This window comes from Mastigoproctus giganteus, chromosome 5, assembly GCF_048544385.1.
Source record: "Mastigoproctus giganteus isolate SK-2022 chromosome 5, ASM4854438v1, whole genome shotgun sequence".
Taxonomy (NCBI): domain Eukaryota; kingdom Metazoa; phylum Arthropoda; class Arachnida; order Uropygi; family Thelyphonidae; genus Mastigoproctus; species Mastigoproctus giganteus.
Window position 1 is genome coordinate 197,996,557 of NC_143579.1, and position 20,601 is coordinate 198,017,157.

At 36.1% G+C, this 20,601-nt stretch overlaps 1 protein-coding gene across 1 annotated transcript in view; it reads left to right on the forward strand.

The window, feature by feature from the left end:
- LOC150085986 (beta-glucuronidase) overlaps window positions 1-20,601 on the forward strand; it is a 272,855-nt gene that overhangs the window by 65,946 nt on the left and 186,308 nt on the right. The window contains exon 4 of the mRNA XM_090374318.1: window positions 16,062-16,207. Coding sequence (XP_090230444.1) covers window positions 16,062-16,207 — 146 coding nt within the window. The remainder of the gene's footprint in view (window positions 1-16,061; window positions 16,208-20,601) is intronic.

The window sequence follows — 20,601 nt, forward strand, 5'->3', positions numbered from 1 at the left end:
AGACAGATGTAGAATAGATGTGCGGAAATTTGCCTTTAGCCAGTGGGTGGTTAATTACTGAAACAAACTTCCATCTGTCGTTGTGGAAGTTGATAGGTTAAATAAATTTAAGGAGGAACTGGACAAACATTTAGAGGGATTTGTTTTGTAATTTTTTTTTTTTTTTTTGCTGATGCTGCATAAGCTCATACACTTGCTTTCTTGCATCACATGCCACTACTACTACTACTACTACTACTACTGCTTGCACGCATCTCGCCACCTTCTTGTGAGCAACTTTTTGACCCTAGGCAAGGTGGTAAATTCAAGCTTCAATTGTAGTATCTGTTGCTTTTCGTTGTATTCGTTCATGGATAATTTATCCATAATTTACCCATCTGTAATGCCCACATTGGTAGTGACAATATATGGCTTTCCAATGTTCAATGGAAGCTCATAGGGTAATCATGCCAGTGTCAATAACAAATTTTTTATAGAGTTTCTGGTGAATATGTGCTTCTTGCTCTGCATTCAGGCAACCCATGAAGATGTCTTGCATGACTGATTCTACTTTCTCCTCTGTGGCACTTAGGATTGCACAGTTGTACTTGTTGACAAAATTATTTAACAAGTACCGTTTGGGCAGAAACGATCAGCTACCTCCCAAGTGAAGAAATGCAACTCGATAAGTTCTTGTTCATTCTGATCTAATTTAGTCCCGTTACCAATTTTGGCTAACACAGACGAGAACCCGAAGTTCAACTGGTGCACAACTTGACCAAGTTCATAGTATTTGAGGCAGCACCAGAGAGTATGGCTGGGGATGTGCTGCTTTATCTGTTTATAGACCGGAGTTCCGCGATCTGGAAGCAGCTGATGTAAGTTCCCAATTAGGAACATGTCCTGCCTGCCGAAGCTCATTTCAATGTTTCAAGTTATCTGTTTTAGCCTCATGTCTATTTGCGATAACAGCTCAGCACCGATCATATTGACTTTGTCAATTATTAGCACTATGATGTACTTAAACAGCGATCTGTATTGTTGTGCGACTTCCGATAGGCAGATTTCTTGAAGTGGATATCTTGAGGGCAATGTGCACAGTGATTCCATCTATCGCAATGGCAGTCTTACTAGTTGAAATGCATGTAATGTAGGTGTTACAATACCTGTCTTTTGCTGAAGCAGTTGTATATTTCCATCAAGAGGCAAATCACAAATGTTTTGCCACAACCAGCTGGGCCAGTCAAGAATATTTGAATCAGTTCATGATTGGGCAATAACAGACTCAAAATTACATGCACAAGTAGAATCTTTTGCTTGTCATTGGCTGTTCTCATTAAGTTAGAAAAGTCCTCGTTGATCATTAAGTTTTAGCATTTCTTTGCAATTGTGCTGTCAGTTGAATGTGGTGAGCTTTATATCCTCATTCATCTCACTGTATGGATGATTGTAAAAGTCTCAAAAGGGGTCTTTTATTCACAGTTGCATAACAAGGCTGTTCAGGCCATTACCGCATGCTTTGTCAGGGTCAGCGTTGTCTTGACACATCGCCTTACAAATTTTCATTTGTTTTGTGATTGTCTATGTCCAATTCACACAATTTTGCTCTGTTCTAGTATGAGCTCTTCATTGTTTTAGATCTTGACATCCACCTTTAGATCTCCACCTCCGACAGTGTCTCTGCTTCCTCATTGCAAAATGGAATGTGCAGTGTTACCATCTCACGCTTGTACTCGTTGAGATCCTGAGCCATGTCATAGTTTTGATAGCATATTATGCATGGATACTGTCTTTTCTTGCAGATCTCGTTAGTGCTGAATGTGTAATTTGTGACAAACCACGACAGAGTAACATGATCTAAGTGGTGTGATCTCTTCTCGTATTTGTCCACCCAATTCTCTTTCCATACGTCACATGAATCCTCCGCAAGATCCTCCTCATTCATCTCTTAATTGGACTTCCTCACTTTCTGTTGTTCGATTGGCCAATCAGTGGGAATGTAAACTGCCACCACAGAGCACTCCAACACAGGCTGACGTAGCATATACCAGGTGGCTTCTTGACTTGTGATCTCTACGCTGTTGAGTGTGTCGATGGATAGTTTTCTCGTGATTTTGACAATGTTGAACTCTGGGTGCTCATTCATGATCATAATGATATGTTGCTGTAAATTGCTGATCCCTCAGATTGTCTTGTCCACATACTCAATGACATATGCAGTGCAAGAGTATCCCTCTGTAATGAATTGGATGTTGGTGTTTGATTTCAAAGTGTTACAGATGAACAGTTGAATGGATTGTGGCACTTCTCACTTGGTTGATGTTTAAGAAGTACCTTGGGTTGATTTACGCCAACTCTGAGCATATCCAAGTAATAGTCTTAGGAGTTTGTCGTTTGCCCTGAAGAAGGCATCAATGTTGGCATAATCATCATCATCTAGATTTTGCCACATATTCTTGTAGCGAGCAGCGTATTTTACTTTGCATCCATCTATCTTAGGTATGGGCACTAATATAGTGGTCTAGTGACAGGATATGAATGGTGCTTAAAATCGACACATCTTTCATTTATCCGGCGTATTTTCTTGTACATGTACATGTAAATGTATGTTTGTGAGTTTGAAGCGTGATGCTCCCTGAAACCTTGCTAGTAGAGACAGACACTAACTTGCCGATCATTGCATTGGCATCTTCTTTGTTCTCACCCAAAGGGTCTTTGAGAGCTTTATTTAGCCAAAGCAAAATGTGTGCACGTGAACTACTACGATGTTAAAATTCTAAGTGCTTGAAAAAGTTGACAACATATGATTGACCAAACAAGCTATAACCTTTCAACTGCAATATGTTCATAATTATATTCGCAAACTTCTTGAAGTATATCAATTGGTGAGCGGTGAATATTTTAACAGTGGGCTTCCAGTTTTGCCGCCTTTTACTTTTTTACAACTAGGGAAATATAATGGATATATTTTTTTCATGATAAAGTTTTAATATTGTGAATAAAAAATAATATGAAATATTTCCCACATCACAAATAACATTAAAAACTATCACAAAACATTCTAGAATATAAAAACAAATATTACATAAAAAACAAACTATTCTAGAAAAGGTTCACAAAAATCACAGATTACATGAAAAAAAAAATGATCACACAAATAATCAAGGAAAATTTATTCAAAAAATTGCCATTTGTAAAATAATAAGAGGAATTTACCTCAATATAGTACGTAGAACACTTCCGTATGATACTCTCCAGAAATTAAAATGACAAAAATTGAAAAACTTACATTAGAATGAAAAATAATTAAAAATCAATTTAACACAATTAAAAATAATCTAACCAAAATATTCAAAAAAATTTGAATATTCAATATTCAATTCGGTTTGAATATTTTCGTTACATTATACATTATAATCTTAAATAATTGATATAATCTTAAAGACTGTAGACTTAGTGACAATGACAATTTATTCTCACCAGATGTTACCTCGTTATATACGAATGTAAACATTGAATACACATTAGATATTATTTGGGATATGTTAAATAATAACTCAATACCAATTAATTATATGAAGCTTCCTGTTAAGGAAATTTTTCACTTAATTAAACTCTTAGTTGAGGCCAACTATATCACCTTTTGAGACAAGGTGTACAAACAAATTTTTGGATTACCAATGGGTTTGAGCCCGAGCGGCTTAATGTCAGAGATCAATCTATCTCTCAACGATTGAGCAAATACATTTGACATCTTTTTGACCCTATATCACATACTATGGGAGGTATTTAGACGATGTTCTAGTTATTACTGATAGTAGTACTATCAAAGACATTTTACATTCATTTAATAATATTCATTCTAGACTCAAATTTACATTGGAAAGTGAGGATACGAATACAAAGTCATTAAACTTTCTAAATTTCACGCTTACTCCGGATTTGAATAAAATCCAATTTAGCATCTATCGAAAACCTACAAACACCGGTATGCTGCTACATTATACATGTAATAGCTATCACCCGTTCACCTACAAAATATCGATTATCTTTAATCAATTTCTAAATGCCTATAAATATTCAACAATGGAATCTGCTTTGGGCTCAGAAATACAAATATTAACTAGCAGGTTCTTAAATAGGGGTTATCCCCTTGCCACAATTAACTGAATTAGGGTATAGGCTAAGGATCGGATACAAAATACTACACCAGCCAACAATAGTAATATCAAAAAATACTTTATTATCTGTCCCATATGTTGAACAGTGGCACAAACAGCTTAATAGATTCTTTAAAGATACCGAATTTAAAATTGTGGCCAGGCCAATAATGGAAATTACACACTATACTGAACAATCGCCCGGTTCTTTTCATGTTCGCAACACAAATTAATGACCTGGTATACAACATTTCTTGCGGTGATTTCGACTTGTCTTACCAAGGTTCGACGCATTTTTCTCTGAATATTCGTGTAAATCAACATGAAGCCTCAGTTCGTGCTTCTCATTCAGCAGCGTCAGAATTAGCCTTTCATGCCATTAGTGAAAAACATACTTTTTTATTTAACGAGGCCAAAATACTTAATGTCCAACGTAATTATACGCGACTATTAATTGCAGAAAACGTAGAAATCAAATTACATGAAAATTCTGTTAATGTTCGTTGGCCATATTTGATCTCCAATGCGTGGGCCTTTACGCGTATGCGCAAAGACAAATAATCACTATTTAAGTTTCATGTTCAATCCTATTCGGTAATTTTCATTCCTGTGATCACAACGTACTGTCAAAAAGCATTGTCAGCTTCAGGAACAAAAATCGTTTTGAATATTTTCATTAGATTCTTTTTAATTGCGTTAAATTGATTTTTAATTATGTTAAATTGATTTTAATTGTGTTAAATTAGTTTTTAATTATTTTTTACTTTAATGTAAGTTTTTCGATTTTTTTTCGTTTTAATTTCTGGAGAGTATCATACGGAAGTGTTCTACGTACTATATTAAGGTAAACTCCTCTTATTATTTCACAAATATTAATATCAACGTAGAACGTATTGAGCATTACAGCTTTGATTCATACTATCTAAAAAATTGCCATATAGAATTTACTTCTTTATTAATTATTTGTTGTTGTTCTGCTTTGCTCAATAGCTGAGCAATGCTTTTTGGAGGAAAGATTTGACGTAACAATCCAAATAAAATTGAAGCAATAGTTTTCCATTAAGATTTATGGTCATCATATCTTTAATTGTCAAGATGTTCTTTTTATTGTTACAATATTATTCATTACACTGAAAGCTCACTCAGTTTCAGCACTGCTAATCGCAATGGTTTCAATGATATTTCTGGCTTTTTTTAATTAAAAAGGAAATTTCATTTGATTTTAAAGATAAACTCTCTTCAGCAAATTCCTTAAAATCATTAATTTTTATTTAATATTTTATTAGAAAAGTTAAATTTGTTTTTCACCCTTTTGCCACAGAGATGAAAGTTCTATGTTCTACATTTCAGGGAATGTAGAAGAATATGTTTAAATTTCTTTTAATTCCTCATTGGCGCCTCCATAGCCAGATGGGCAGGAGCAGCAGTGCATAGCACATGCTTCTTGATTAGACCGGGGTTCGAGCCCGTGACCACCAAATACAGAGGATGCGAAAAGATCAGGGAATGACCACCGCATATCCCCGGAGCAATATGGCCTTAGTTGCTAATGCTCCTAAAAAAATAACAAACAAACAATTCCTCATTGTCAATGATATCATTAGTTTCTTTATTTAATTTAAAATTACTCTGCATTAATAACCCTTGCATTAATAACCTTTCTTTAATGATAAAACAATGCAGTTTAATAACTTATCACAAGGTAAATTTTTAAATATGTTCTCACTTTCAATTTTGATTCCTTCTAATTCTTTCAACTTCAACATGCTTTCAATTTTAGATTCGCAATTTATTTCAGAATTTAAATTATCAATAGCATTGATATAAAATAATTAATTTATCTGCTTTTACTATAGTGATGTTGCAATTTTGTAAAGCTTCTGAAAGGTAAGAGAGCTTGTGCAGGATGTCAATTATTAGTGCTAAACGGTTAAGAAATTCCAGATTTAAAAGTCAGTTTAATAATCCCAAATATTTAACTTCTGATTCAAAATGTTTGCATAAAGCTGGATAATTCCTCCAAACCGCAATTGCCGTCCGCAAGCTACAAGCTTCCCATCGTGGCCCAACCACACGACCGATCTTTATAGTTTCCATATCAAGTTCTTTAGCAATAATCCTTACTCAAGCTGGTATTTTGGCAATAATACTCAAGCTGGTATTCTGGAGATTGGTGATATAATGCATACAATTTTTTATTTTTTATTTTTTATTATTGCTTCTATGTCATTATCTTTTGGAACATTTTCTTTACAATGAAGGCCTCAACACAGTTTCAAAATTTGCCACCATTTCATCTTCAGGAAGTTTATTTAATATCTTAGTTGTCCTAATCCCCCCCCCCCGATATTGCTACTGTTACTAGTTCTTTGAATACCGTCCGAAATGTCGGAATCACTTGGATATTATTCAGCTACTGTTGACCACGAAAACATTGACAGAAAAAATTTATTGAAAGGTCCAAATCGCTCACTTTTCTGAAAAACAGATGACTGCTTGCCGGAGTAAAGGGGAACCACAACACAGGTTGACCACAGGCTATTATCTGTGTCGGAAATACGCAGACTTAATCTACTGACTGGCTATGGAAAGCATATTGACTAGTGCGACTTATCGGTATGTGAGATAGGTGGCTACATAGGTTTTACAGGCACCATTAACATTGTGGAACTGTAATCCCTTTAACCTTTAATCCTACATTGTTAACTTTGTACACTTTGTTCCCACTTCTAGCCTTTAGGCTAGAAGTGGAACCATGTGTACAAAGTTAAGTCTCTCATTATCTGTTTGTTATATGCAAATTTTCTTTATTCTTTGGAAACTATAAACGTAATTACCAAGAGGAATTCAAAAAATTCACTATAAAGAAGTTCGTTAAACAGAGGTCTAACTGTAATTAAATTAAAAAATGAAGCAATTTTAAAACACATAATGGGTCGAGTGCACCCTTAAAATGCTGTGCTTGGGGATGGGGCCCCACTCGTCTCACTGTAGTTCCAACTCTGGATACTCAGTAATTGAATTCAGGATTTAATTTGTAAAATAAATGATCATTTCAACAATGGGCTTGCAAATTTAAAAAAAAAATAATAAAATAGTGGGCTCTCGCGAGCCCACTATAGATCACTACTGAGTATATCGTACAAGTTATAGCATCTTTGTTCGCTAGCGTTGCCTTCTGCATGAAGTCCGTGTCACTCGCGTCATCCTTATTCATCGCATCATCATGCCCATTATTCTGTAACTTGTACAATAGTTGAAGCAAGCGTGGCCAACCAATTTCATTGGCACTCAGAGTCAAGAACACTGTAGGTTTACTGAGCGGTCTAATCATAGCGGAAAGATCATGTTTACATTGAGCCCAGTAGTAGGGCGAGTTTGGAATTGTCCTTAGGAAGGCCAAATTGTTTTCAATGCAGCTGTTAATGTATTTTTTGGATTGAACTTGCTTGCGGGTCAATTTAGTATCTTTACCTATGTATTTGAAAGCCACTGTCAAAGAATCTCTCTTTCTCAATCTCGTTATCCTCATTGCTACATAAAGGAGATGATATTCAGTAACACTGCATCGGTCAGATCATCTGAGCTCGCTTGCTGCTGTCATGAATGGAGTTGCACGTAAATTCTCTCTGAATGTTCTGAATTGTCCAAGATAAATACCGGGAAAGGACAGTTCCTCTGCATGCCCATCAAACAGTAATTTCTGCGGTATGTTAGTTTCTCCTGGTGCGATTATAAGATATTTATTGCCACAATGTTTGCTGTTATCAATGAGATTTTCCTTGATTGGAACTGTTTCACTTATGTCTTCTTTAGCCAAATTAATTTCCACGTGATTGTCATCAAAGAATGACTGATCTATAGCGATTCGATACAATTGTTACAGAGGGTTGTCAACTATATACTGAAGCCATGCTTTTACCACTTGCTTTCGTACTAACCCGTTTATACAATGGTTGTTGTCAGTCACCCTTGGCAAGTGATGGACCATCGTGTTGACTGAAACAGGCATGTTGATCACTTGGCCCATAATGCTTTATTGTCTGTATGCGTGTCTCAGACACCCTATGTGCATGAACTGTAAGCGAGGAGAAATGAGCCTTTCTATCACTAAATTTAGCTTCGGTAAATGTGATATAATTTCTGGGTAGACAAAGCCATTCGACTTAAGAACAACACTATTCCAGATAGCACTGGAATAGTGTTGTTCTTAAGTGATCCTCTACAGCTATTACACACAAGGAGCTCCTCAATGTCAACATCGGGAAATGCAGTGTGTATCAATGGTGTATCTTTAGCAGCTGGTTTCTTTGCCATTGTCGATCTATAGACGATCACAAATGTGGCATACAGAACTGAAATCATTTTTCATAACCTCCTTTCAAACTCTTGATGCACATTCTTATGTGGGTGCCTCCGTAGCCAGGTGAGCTGGAACAGCAGTGCATAGCACATGCTTCTTGATTAGACCGGGGTTCGAGCCTGTGACTACCAAATGTGGAGGATGTAGAAAGGTCAGTGAATGACCACCACATATCCCCGGAGCAATATGACCCTAGTTGCTAATGCTCCTAAAAACCAAATAACAAACAAACAAAACAAACGTTCTTATGTAAATAGTAGCCAGCATAAGAAAAAGGAGCGTGATCATTTAAACTCATCCACTCTGCAATTGGAGAAATGTTCCATTGTACTCAATGGAACATTTCTAATGTTGTTGTTAGATGGAGCAGCAGCAGTGCTGGTTGAAGGCACTGCCAAATCCAATGCTTAATTTTCTGTTTGTCTTTTAAGCAATCTCGATAGTATTTTTCGTTCTCCCCAACCTTTTAGGCACTTCAGAAACAAGCTTTCAGCGTCAAACCCCATATTAGTGCTTTAATGTAAGTGATTTAAAATCAACCGCGGTCGTTCCAATTTTATTTTAGGTCCTAGCCACTAAAATCCCAGGAAAGTAAGTGGCAGGACCTGCCAGAGTACAATTGACTCAATGGTAACACCCGGCTAGCCTCCACGTGGTGAGGTATGGACAACGTCTGGTCCCATTAGGGGCCTGGCGGCCAATAAGCCGGATAAACAATGGACACAACATATAACACTACTCATGACCCACACACTTCTAAATCTCTGGCTTTGACAGGGTACTGTCACCGATACATAGAACATTCACAGAGATGGGAGAAATCCCAGGAGCCGCTAGACCCTCAATATACCTCATACCTCATACATTCATTGCTACCTTTGTCTTTATTCTCCTAGGTCTTGTCACTTTCATTCTTCCTCGACATCTTGAGAATGCCTTGCACTTGACTTCGACATTGTTGAACACCTTTATCAAAATTATCGATATGAAAACATCTGTAACAGCACCTAACAATGGAATGTAATGAAAATGCGAGATTAAAAAAAAAATTGTTGACAATTTCTTTGTTGCAATCATACTTTTTGCAGGTAACTGTGACATTTGTGATGAAATACTATTCAACAAATGGCTACAATCAAAAGGGTAATTAGGCTATTGGCTTGGATTTTGCTAACCTCTTCCAAACCACGGATGTTTTCACATAAAATAAAACATTGTTCATACGTACATCTCCTGGTCTTCATCTCCTGGTCTTCATACCACCTACCTCATCACTGGACACGGATCAATAAACCATAAATTAACATCCATGGGAATCATTGACAACCCCTACTGTGCATGTGATGAAATAGAAGACTGGAACCATCTAGTATATACCTGTCAACACTATGAGGATCTCCGCAGCATCCTGTTTACTCGTATCCAAGATAACCCTCAAGGAAATGAACACTTATTCATCACAGAAGAAAACTACTACTATGAGTTTACCAAGTTTGCACAAGCCCTCTTCACAAGACGGAGCACCCTATTGCCAACACAAAATAGGAACAACACCAACATCTGATCCTAACCTAACTGGCAAAACTGATTTTAACCTGAATAGGATCAACTGGCGTATGGACCACCTCATTCTTCAGTAGCAACTTGCACACGGCTCTCTTGCTGTCTTATTTATCGTCCTTCCTGGGTTCCCCTTTCAACTGATGGCACTTATTGCTCCATCGATAACCTGGAGGATACCTTCTAGCTATACCCTCCTTTCTTGCGTACACTCTGTACTTCCCCGACTCTACCTTTTTTTTTTTTTTTTTTTTTTTTGTCTCCGTCCAGGAAGCTCTGGCGACCCTGGCGGAGACAAGCCAGAGAATAATGGGCAGACTGGCTACCTCCTAGTGGTGTGTGCGGGCAACGTGGAGTCCCACTAGGGGCCCTGCGGCCAAATGCCAGGACACACAACAGAATCTAACGCAATATGTCATATACAACACACAACACTTTTCTGGCATTTACAGTAGTACTGTATTCCTTCACAGCGAACATATGGCACAGATGTGGGAAACCACAGGTGGCGCCTGACCCTAATACTATGCACTATGTTCAAACGTACAAGGTACACACATGGGGGTTTTTTGTTTTACTGTTTTTCTAATGCAGGTCAACAAAATTCAAACGAATGGTGTTTGAATTTTGTAAATCGGTTCAATAGAACTCGAGATATTGCGAAAAATGCTTCTCATTTTTCGAGATATTACGAAAAAATGCTTCATATTTGGAATACTGTACAATCGGAGTTTGTACAGTATTTCAAATGCAATTTGACTCCTATAATTTTATTATATAGTGTGATTATGACTTAACCATTTCCACAAGCAAGTAAATGTTTGATAAATCATTAATAGGACACCATGTGCTGTCCTTGTTCTCACCTGTCTACACCACACAAAGAACTTCATGCCTGCCTCTATCATAACCTCCTCCAAATCCCTTTCTTCTCCTACTATTTTAATTCAACCCTACATAGTGTATAAATTAATTTGGATTTTGCTATTCCACAACTTTGACTTTGCATTTTTTTGCGTTACAATGTATCTGCTACTTTTCTGATAATCCTTGAAAGTTTATCCACCTTGTCCTGAAGGAGCACTGCTTGGTGCTGATCATTAACCACTCTTAAAATCTTGACATCATTTGTATCTTTTGTATCTCTTCACTAATGTCATTTAAGAAAATCAGAAACAATAGTGACCCCAATATCATTCCTTGAGCAACCTCAATTCTAATTGGACACTGACTATCTTTACAAGTTCCAGCTATGAATTAAAAGCTCCAAAAAAAGCATGTGTTTTGCCATTTTATTTATTTATTTAATTATAATATTATATTGTACTTCATAAGTAGCTTTATAGTTCTAGTTACACTTGTTATTTTTATTTTTAATTTAGATAAGAGTTTTTGTAGGTTACTACTTAATATACATAAAACCATTGTTTTTGTTCGAATCTTGCAGACATTATTTTCATATAGAGTGAGTGGTTGGGAATTCAAATTTTTAATTATGGTAATTAGGTAGCTCTAACAACTAGATAGCATAATACGTATCACTGCATTTAGGAATCTATTAGATTTAGTGTAGTATTGATAATTAATCAATTAATTAAATTTATTAATCTTATTAATTTTCATTGTTAATTTCAATATCATGCCCCAGACTAGAGCAGGAAAGCAATGGGCACAAAGTTGCAGGAGTGCTGTGACTTGATGGAGATTCTCCAGTGCATCACAGCCTAAAAAATATGTGCAACTTGTGAAATGTTTACGGAACGCTCTGAACAGGACATGATCTAGCCAAGGAAGGCTTCATGTGTGCTAAGTGCAGAGAGTGTCAAGAAATTAGGTGCCAACTTAGCATTCTGATGGGTGCTTATGAGAGTTTGAAGAGTAGGGTAGATGCCCTTGAAATTATTAAAATGAAGGACCATCAGGCTCTCAGTTGCCCAACTCAACAGAACTCACTCTTGTGCATCAGGCAACACAGCTGCAATCTCCAAGGTAGAATGTGCTGGTTCCACAGGAGTTAGTTATTGTTGGAGACTCTATTGTCAGGGACATGAGTAATATATTGTGAAAAAAGGATAGGAGGAACAGGACCAGAGTATGTTTGCCAAGAGCAAATGTTGATGATGTTGTAGAGCAGATATCATCTTTTAAGGACACAAAGGATGATATTGTTAAATGTCATTGTTTGTGCCAGAACAATAGAATAGAAGTTAAACTAACAGGTCTATAATTATTTGCGTCACCCTTTGAACCCCCTTGTGAATTGGGAATACATTTGCACATCTCCAGTCCATGGGACCTCCCCTGAATATAAGGATGCTCTCATAGTTAAGGCTAAGGGTTTGCTTACTTCCTTGCTTCCTCTTTCAATATAACTGGATAGATTCCATCCACCTCAGGTGCCTTTTTTTTGTGTTTAACTTCAACAATTTCTCCTTCACTTTGCTCTCAGTTATTACAAAATCACTTAGCTCCCTCTTAGAGTTTGATAAACTTCTGACACTCCCCCTCATTGAATAATTCCTCATGTGTGAATGTAGATGTAAAATACTCATTCAGTTTGTCAGCTATCTGAGCAGGATCACCAACAGTCGAACCACCAATGCCAAGTGGACCAATCTGATTCATTCCTTTCCTTCTAGAGTTTACATAAATAAAGAAGTCTTTGTTGTTTTTCTTTGCATCCTTTGCCAATGATTTCTCTTGATCAGCCATTGCTTGCCTAACCTCCTTTGTGACTTGATTACAGACTAGCTTATACCTGCCATAGGCTTCTGTGTCACCTGCTAATTTATATGCATTCCACACATTTTCTTTCTCTGCCACAAGCCTCATTAGTTCATCTGACATCCATTTAGGAATAAATTTTGAACAGTATTTCTTAGTTGGTATGAAAAGCCTAGTAGCTTCCAAGATTAATTCCTCGAAGGCTTCGACCATCCTTTTATCCCTGCAATGGATAAAAGGATGGTTGATTGGGAGAAGACAGAGAGTGGTAATCAATAGACACTGCTCTTTGTGGACTAATGTTATTTGTAGTGTGTCCCCTAGGGTTTGGGTGTTGGGCTCACTGTTGTTTTTTATATTTACGAATGATATTCATGAAGGTATATCAGGCTTAATGTTGAAGTTTTCAGATGACACAAAGGTGACAAGCTTGTCAATAACAGTAATGGCAGTGTGCTACTGAAACAGGATCTAGGAAATTTGGGCAATTGGGCTGAGAAGGGCCAACTGAAGTTTAACATTGACAAATGCAAAGTACTGCATATGGGTAGAAGTAACCCCAGAGACACGTATCAACTGTGTGATACTATGCTTAGTGTGGTAGAAAATGAAAAAAAACCTGGGAGTAATTGTGCCGTCAGATATGAAGTTTTCTGAGCAGTGCAGGCAGGCAGGCTGCCAGAGCAGGTCATGGGGTATTGTCAATGATATACAGGAATTTTGCTAATAGGAAAAAGGAGATGATTATCCCTTTGTATAAGGCAGTGGTCATGCCACGCCTTGAGTACTGTGTACTAGTGCAAAAATATGCTGCTAAAATCTGAAGTCTCCCTTCCCATCCTAGTTGGGAGTACCTATATAATACCCGATGAAATTCCTTTTATGAGAGTAAACCACATGAAAACCAACCTGCATCACTCAGACTTAAAGAACTTCTTCATACTTGTAATGTTGATTTAAGTGACATTTCTGAGGACACCACTCTTTCTGTGCCACCTTGGTTACATTTTCATGCCTCTTATGATGACTACTTTCTCTGATGGGGGAAGGATGTTATAGCTTCTGCCAATATGAGACAGTTGCATGCAGTCCATTCCAATCTCAACTGCAATTCCTGTGCAATATACACTGATGGATCAAAAATTGACAACGCTGTAGGTGCTGCCGCAGTGTTTCCATCATTTACCGTTACAGCCTCATTACCAGCCACATGCAGTATTTTCACTGCTGAGCTGTATGCCATCCATAAAGCTTGCACTTGAACAGATTGTTGAATGCTCCGTTTCACCAGTCCCAATCTATACTGACTCTCTCAGTGCAGTCTCAGTAGGATGACAGGCAGAGAAATTTTCCCTTACGGCAAATGTAAGGGAAAATTTCTCTGCCTGTCATCCTACATTGAAAACTATTCACTATCAGTTACTCTCTTGCAAAGAGTCCAATCAATCAAGTAACATTTTTTTGGGTACCGGGACATTCAGGAATTCCGGGAAACAAGTCTGCTGATTTTGCCGCTAAACAACGTCTTAGCTCATTCTCACAGAGCCTTCAGGTTCCATATATGGATTACAAGCCTGTAATCCACAAGGCATGTTATGAAATTGGTCACAAATTTGGCGAAGTAGTATCAACAGCAAACTTTAACAAATCCCTTTACCAGGTCAAACAAGAACCAGAGTTGTGGCTGTCTGGATTCATACGAAACAGACGAGAAGTGGTATTGGCAAGACTGAGAATTGGGCTTACTCATATTACACACCTGTTTTTATTATTGGGAGATCCACCCCAGTGCACATCTTGTCAGACCCAACTAACAGTTTGCCATTTTCTTGTACTTTTCAATCTTTACTTTTCAATTCATTCAGTCATACAGAAAATTTAACGAATCCCGGATTTTATCCCATTTTCTTGGAATCATGCAAACATAGAACTGTTAACATACTTAAATTGCACTGGCCTATATGCAAGTATATAATTAAATTGTTAAAAGGTATATGGATATAAGAAATAAACTATGAACCGACACAATTTGGCCTTAGTAGCCCCTGTGTCATTAAACTTAATAACAACAATAACTTCAAATAAAAGAAGTAACCAAATAAAAAAAATAATTGGTGTACTCGTTACAGAAGTACACCAATGATTTTTTTAGGCTAAACCAAGATTACGGAGAAACTTTCTCATTGAGAAAAAAGCAACTGATTAGGCAAATTTTGAATTTAGAAATTGCAAAATCTAAATGGTAACACTTAGTCCAATTTTTCATCAAATTTACAAATTTCAGCCCAAATATGAAAAAAAGGTCAGATGACAAATGGGCTAAAGCTAAAATTAAGCAAGATCAATCTGTATCTTTTTATTGAAGCAGTCTGTGTATGTAAGCAAGTATATATGAACATTAGTATATATTAGGCTTGACATAGCCGAGTGGTCAGGAGTGACAGTGCAATAGCACGTGCTCTTTGAGTGGACTGGGGTTCAGGCCCATGACTGTTAAATATGATTAATGTTTGTATTGATGATTTATTGTAAACTCCACTGACCTGGTGGTCATGCCGGAGTATAAACATATTTGTTCACCAATGTTGGTAGTTTGCTTTAAATTCTTGCCATTATTTTTCAAATGATGTGCATTATGTTGTACTAGTAGAAATGTCCGGAGTGTTCCCCATCAAAACCACCACCTAATATGATATATTTGCAGTAGTTATGAGTATATCACAGTTTTCTACATGATAAAGGCTTGGTTTCAAATATTTGAGACAGGATTAGAAAGAACTTTTAGGGACTTCTTTCATTCAGTGGCTGAGTTAATAAGTGAAGGATGCATGGTTTTTTCCCCTCTGCAAACAGGCAAACTGGCCATAAGAATGCTTGCAATGCATAGACTCAATACACTGATGCTTCATGGCCATAGTTGCCTTAGTGGATTTTTAAATTACCAAAATATTGATATTATTTATATTTGTGCTTTTATAGTGTACCCATCCACTAGGTCTAAGTGATAACCTTTGACCAGTCAAATGCATACAAATAGTGTTTTTTATATGATTTTATATTTTTCATTTGGGTCATAGTATCACTGAACTTGATAGTGTTGTGCAAATTATTTTCCACTGATTCATATTGAAGTATTTGGCTATGCCAAAATTCATTTGCCATAATTGTTAAAACAATTTTGGCTCAATAATTGCAATATTAAATTATTATAAATTAAAATTTTCATTACTTTATTAAAAATAACCAAGTTTTATTTTTATTTATTTTTAATCTAGTAATTCCAATGGAAAATTAGTTCAGGATGTCAACTTTGACTTTTTCAACTATGCTGGAATTCATCGTAGTGTGATTTTATACGCAACCCCCTCCACGGTGTTTGTCGATGATATCACTGTAGTAACCAATATACGTGAATCTACAGGTGAAAAAATGCATTAAACTAGACTAAAAATTTTACTTTTTAAATAGCAGTTAAGATTCTTCTTAAATCATGTTTCTTTGTATATTGTTGTAGTCTTGTAACTGGTGTTAATACCATTTTTATAAGGTTTAATCAAAAGGTGGGGTGAACATTGCAAAGAATTGAAATTTGTTTAGTGATAAAGGCTCACAGTTTTAATATTCTTCAATGTAATATTCTATAGTCTCCTTTTAGGTGATTCGTTTTGTTTGATTAGATTTCTTGGTTGGATTCAAATACCCACTTCCACGACACTAAATGGAAGTTTATTCCAACAATTGATTACTCTCTGGCTGAAGGCAAACTACCACACATCTATTCAGCAGCTATCCTTTTTCAGTTTAAATTTGCTTCCTTGTGTGTGTTTTCTGGAACAAATCAAGTTTCCATCAGCATTTAGTTTAATGCCTTTAAACGTTTCAACTAGTTTACCACTCCAGTGTCTAGTTTCCCGATACTGCAATGTACAGAAGTTTTCCGGTGGGTTTAAGACTAACAACAGAGGATGTAGACAAGAAAGAGAACATTTAAGCTATCAAAAAAAAAAAAAATTCACCAGAAAGTATTGAAATTTTAAATACCTTCAACTACGCCACATTTAATTATATGAGTAGAATTGATCTTATTTAAAGACCTCAGTTGTTAAAATGTTTGTCATAGCTCCTAGGATTCTAATTGTAAGGTGTATTTGAATATGTCATTATTGAGAAAAAGAGTTGGTGGAAATGATACTCTCATTAACAGTACTGTTGATGAGAATATCATTTATTGCAATAATGTTAAGGGCAATATATGAAGACTCTTCGCTATGAATATAACACAGAGGAATAAAGATTGTTAATGCATCTAAACTGGATTTGAAGGCAGTCTTGCTTCACAATAGAAATATATTATTGTCCATCCTGTTGCTCATGGAACTTCTGATAAAGAATCATATGGAACATTAGGATGCCTTTTGTAATGTGTAAAATATGAAAAATTATCAGCAGAATCTTTTTACCAAACCAAAAATAGTATCCATAATGACAGGTATGCAGCTAGCTATCTATGTGAACTTTTGCTGCTTTCTTTGTGAATGAAATAATCATGGCAAGGATTACCTTTATATATTGGCTTAAGGAGGGGAAAAAAATGTTATAAAAACCCTGTGAACCCTAAAAGAGTATTGTTACCATCATATAAAACTTGGTCTATGAAAAACTTTGTACAATAGTGTACCTAGTTTCTAATATGTTAAATCATAATTTCTATGTATCAATGATGCTAAAATGAGAGGATATATGTGTACAACCTCAAATAAGAGCTCACGAACTATATTTAGTTTGAGATAGTTACATATGGAAAAGCTGCATGGAATGCCTTTTAAAGGTGTGCCAATTTTCTTGGAAACAACAGACCATATAACCACGACAAAAGTAGTGAACAGAATATTGGAAGCCTATAAAGATGAAGTGCAGTTTATTACGAGAACTGTATCTCTTGGATTTGCATTTGGGTTTCTTCTCTCAAAATTTTATGCTGTGTTGGCAAGCATGGTGAGCATTTTCACCAGAGGAAAGATGTTGGGGTAAATGGATACTTTCAATGCTTATAGATTACTGCTGGATTTTGAAAAAAGAAGCTATTGAAATTTTACATGACTGAAAATTTACAACACTAATATTTCATTCTCATTGTTGATATCAGACTTCTCTAGATAAATATTATAAAATCCTACATAGCAAGTTTATACTGTATTCTAGGTTAAATATACAAGATGCTATCCAAAAGTTCCCGAAATGTATTTATAAAATAAATTATACTTACCCTGGGTCTTATTCGCCACCATCACCTTTGAAGTAGTCCCTTTAAGAGTATAAACACTGATCCCAGCATTTCTCCCATGATTTGAATGTGTCCTGAAAGGCCTTCTTTGTCATAGTGTTCAGCACTGTCTGCAATTCGGTTTGGATATCCTCTACATTGTCAAATCTTTTACCCTTCACCTTGATTTTCATTCTTGGGAAGAAGTCGCAGGAGGCTAAGTCTGGTGAATAAAGGGGGGGGAGGACATTGTCGTGTTGTTGGATGCCAAAAACTGCACAAAAACTGTGGGCCAGCGCGTTGTCATGTTCAACTCGTCTGACAAAATCTGCTGACACATGCTGTACGATAGTCCTACAATGCCACAAATGTCGTGGATGGTCCGCTTGCGGTCTTCACGGAGCGCCACCCAAACTTTTGTGATTTTTCTAGGGTGGTGCTTGATTATGGATGATCAGAGCGATCTTCATCATCAACAGACCTTCAACCGTTTTTAAAACGATTAAATCAGTAGTAAGTCAGCGTCCGGGATTTGGTCTGAGGAATGGTCTGTTAATTCTGAGGAATGGTCTGTTAATATGGTCTGAGGAAAAAATCCCATCTGGGATTTTTTCCTCAGACCATATTAACAGTATCAGATTATGTATTCTTCTCCATGGTGACACTCCACCATTCTTGAGCAACTTTTCAGTTATTCTGTTAGCTCCCAGTGCTTTAAAGTTCTTTTAAGCACTTAACTTTTTGAATTTTTCGAAGCTAGAGTCTTCAAGGTATGATTCTACCATATAGTACAATAGCTGTTTTGTTTCCATTTTATCTCCTGTCAAGATGATCTCAAAATAATGTTTCCACTGTTTCAGAACCTCCTTTCTCTCAGTCATCAAGTTTCCTTCACTATCTCTACATGCAGTAACTTTCGATCAGCATTCCTGTGTACTTTCTTTAATCTTCTTACGAAACTTTCTACTTTCCTTCTTGTTGTAATGTTCCACCATTTTGTTGACCTTCCTCCTCAAAGCCTCTCTTTTTTCTTTCTACACGAGAAATAATTATGAGAGCATCCTTGGACTCAGGGGAGGTCCCCACCGACTGGAGATGTGCAAATCTATTCCAGTTCACAAAGGGGGATCGAAGGGTGACACAAGTAATTACAGACCAGTCAACTTCTCCAATTCATTCATGAGCAGTGGTGTCTGACCTTTTCCCATACAGGGGCCATATTCAAAGTTAGATTTGTTTTGCAGGCCACGTTAAGTGATTGGAGAAAAATTTTTGTGTTACATTTTCTATATCTTGTTACATGTAAAAGGAAGTTTCTATTTTCATGTTACCATTTTTTATTTTCTGGCTATATATAAAAAATACAAATTCCCAACACTTATGTGTAACGAATCTATGTAAGTGATTTATTTATTAAACTAAAATGCTGTTCTAGTTCACTTTTCACAGGCCGTATAAAAATCATTCATGGGCCGTAGGTTGGACACCACTGGTTTAATAGATCTTATCCAAACTTAGAATTACTAATTTTTCTTACCCTGCCTGTAACAGTAACTTCTTATAAAAGGTCCTTCAGTAAACTTAAATTGGTTAAAAATCACCTTAGTTCAAAAACTGGACAAGAACGACTAACCAACATATTAATTATATTAATTGAAAATCATGTTGCACAAAACATAAATTATGATAAAATTATCGATGATTTTGCTTTGGCAAAGCGAGAAAAATTCAATCAAAATAATACATCTTCACTGCACATTTTTAGTTTTTTATAATGTTGAAAGTACTCTATATTATATTTTGCAATATTTTGTGTATATGATTTTATTCTAGATATATAAACGTAAACTATCTGATTTTTTTTTATTTCTTTGTAGTTTATATAGAAACAGTCTGTGTAGTTATAAACGAATATTTGTAAGTTTCTTTTTCTTTGATATTTTTGTTTTGTTAATTCATTGTATTATTTAAATTATTTTATTAATAAATATATGCAAATCATACATCTTGAACAATTGGACTTTACACCAGCCGGTATTCAAATAAACAAATTCCCGTCCTGCAACTAAAACACTTTATTTACAATAAAATAAAATAAAATACGAGCGTATAAAATGAAATTAAATGAAATAAAATATATAGTAGTCTAAAACTGATGTGATTTAATTTACAATAAAATACAAAAATATAAAATATATAAAATATGATGATAAAAACAATTAATAAAATACCGTAACAACTGTAGCTTTCGGAGATAGCGATCTCCTTTCTCAACAGCATATTTCTGCTGTGTGGCACATCCTTAAATAGCAGATCCACAGCACTCGTCACATGGTTCCTCGGGGGAAAGGCCGGAATTTCCCATTTATGCACCGGAAATGGCTCTGGAGCGCGCTAGCTGAAACCATTCATCTCGCCCAAGAACCATGGTTTCAAAGAGGGGATGTAAGCATACACCCTTGTCTCTATTAATGGAATTGCTAGCTGCCCTAATACGTAAACTCTCAAGCCATTTACGGTCCCAGACCCCCTGTGCATGATCCGTGATGACA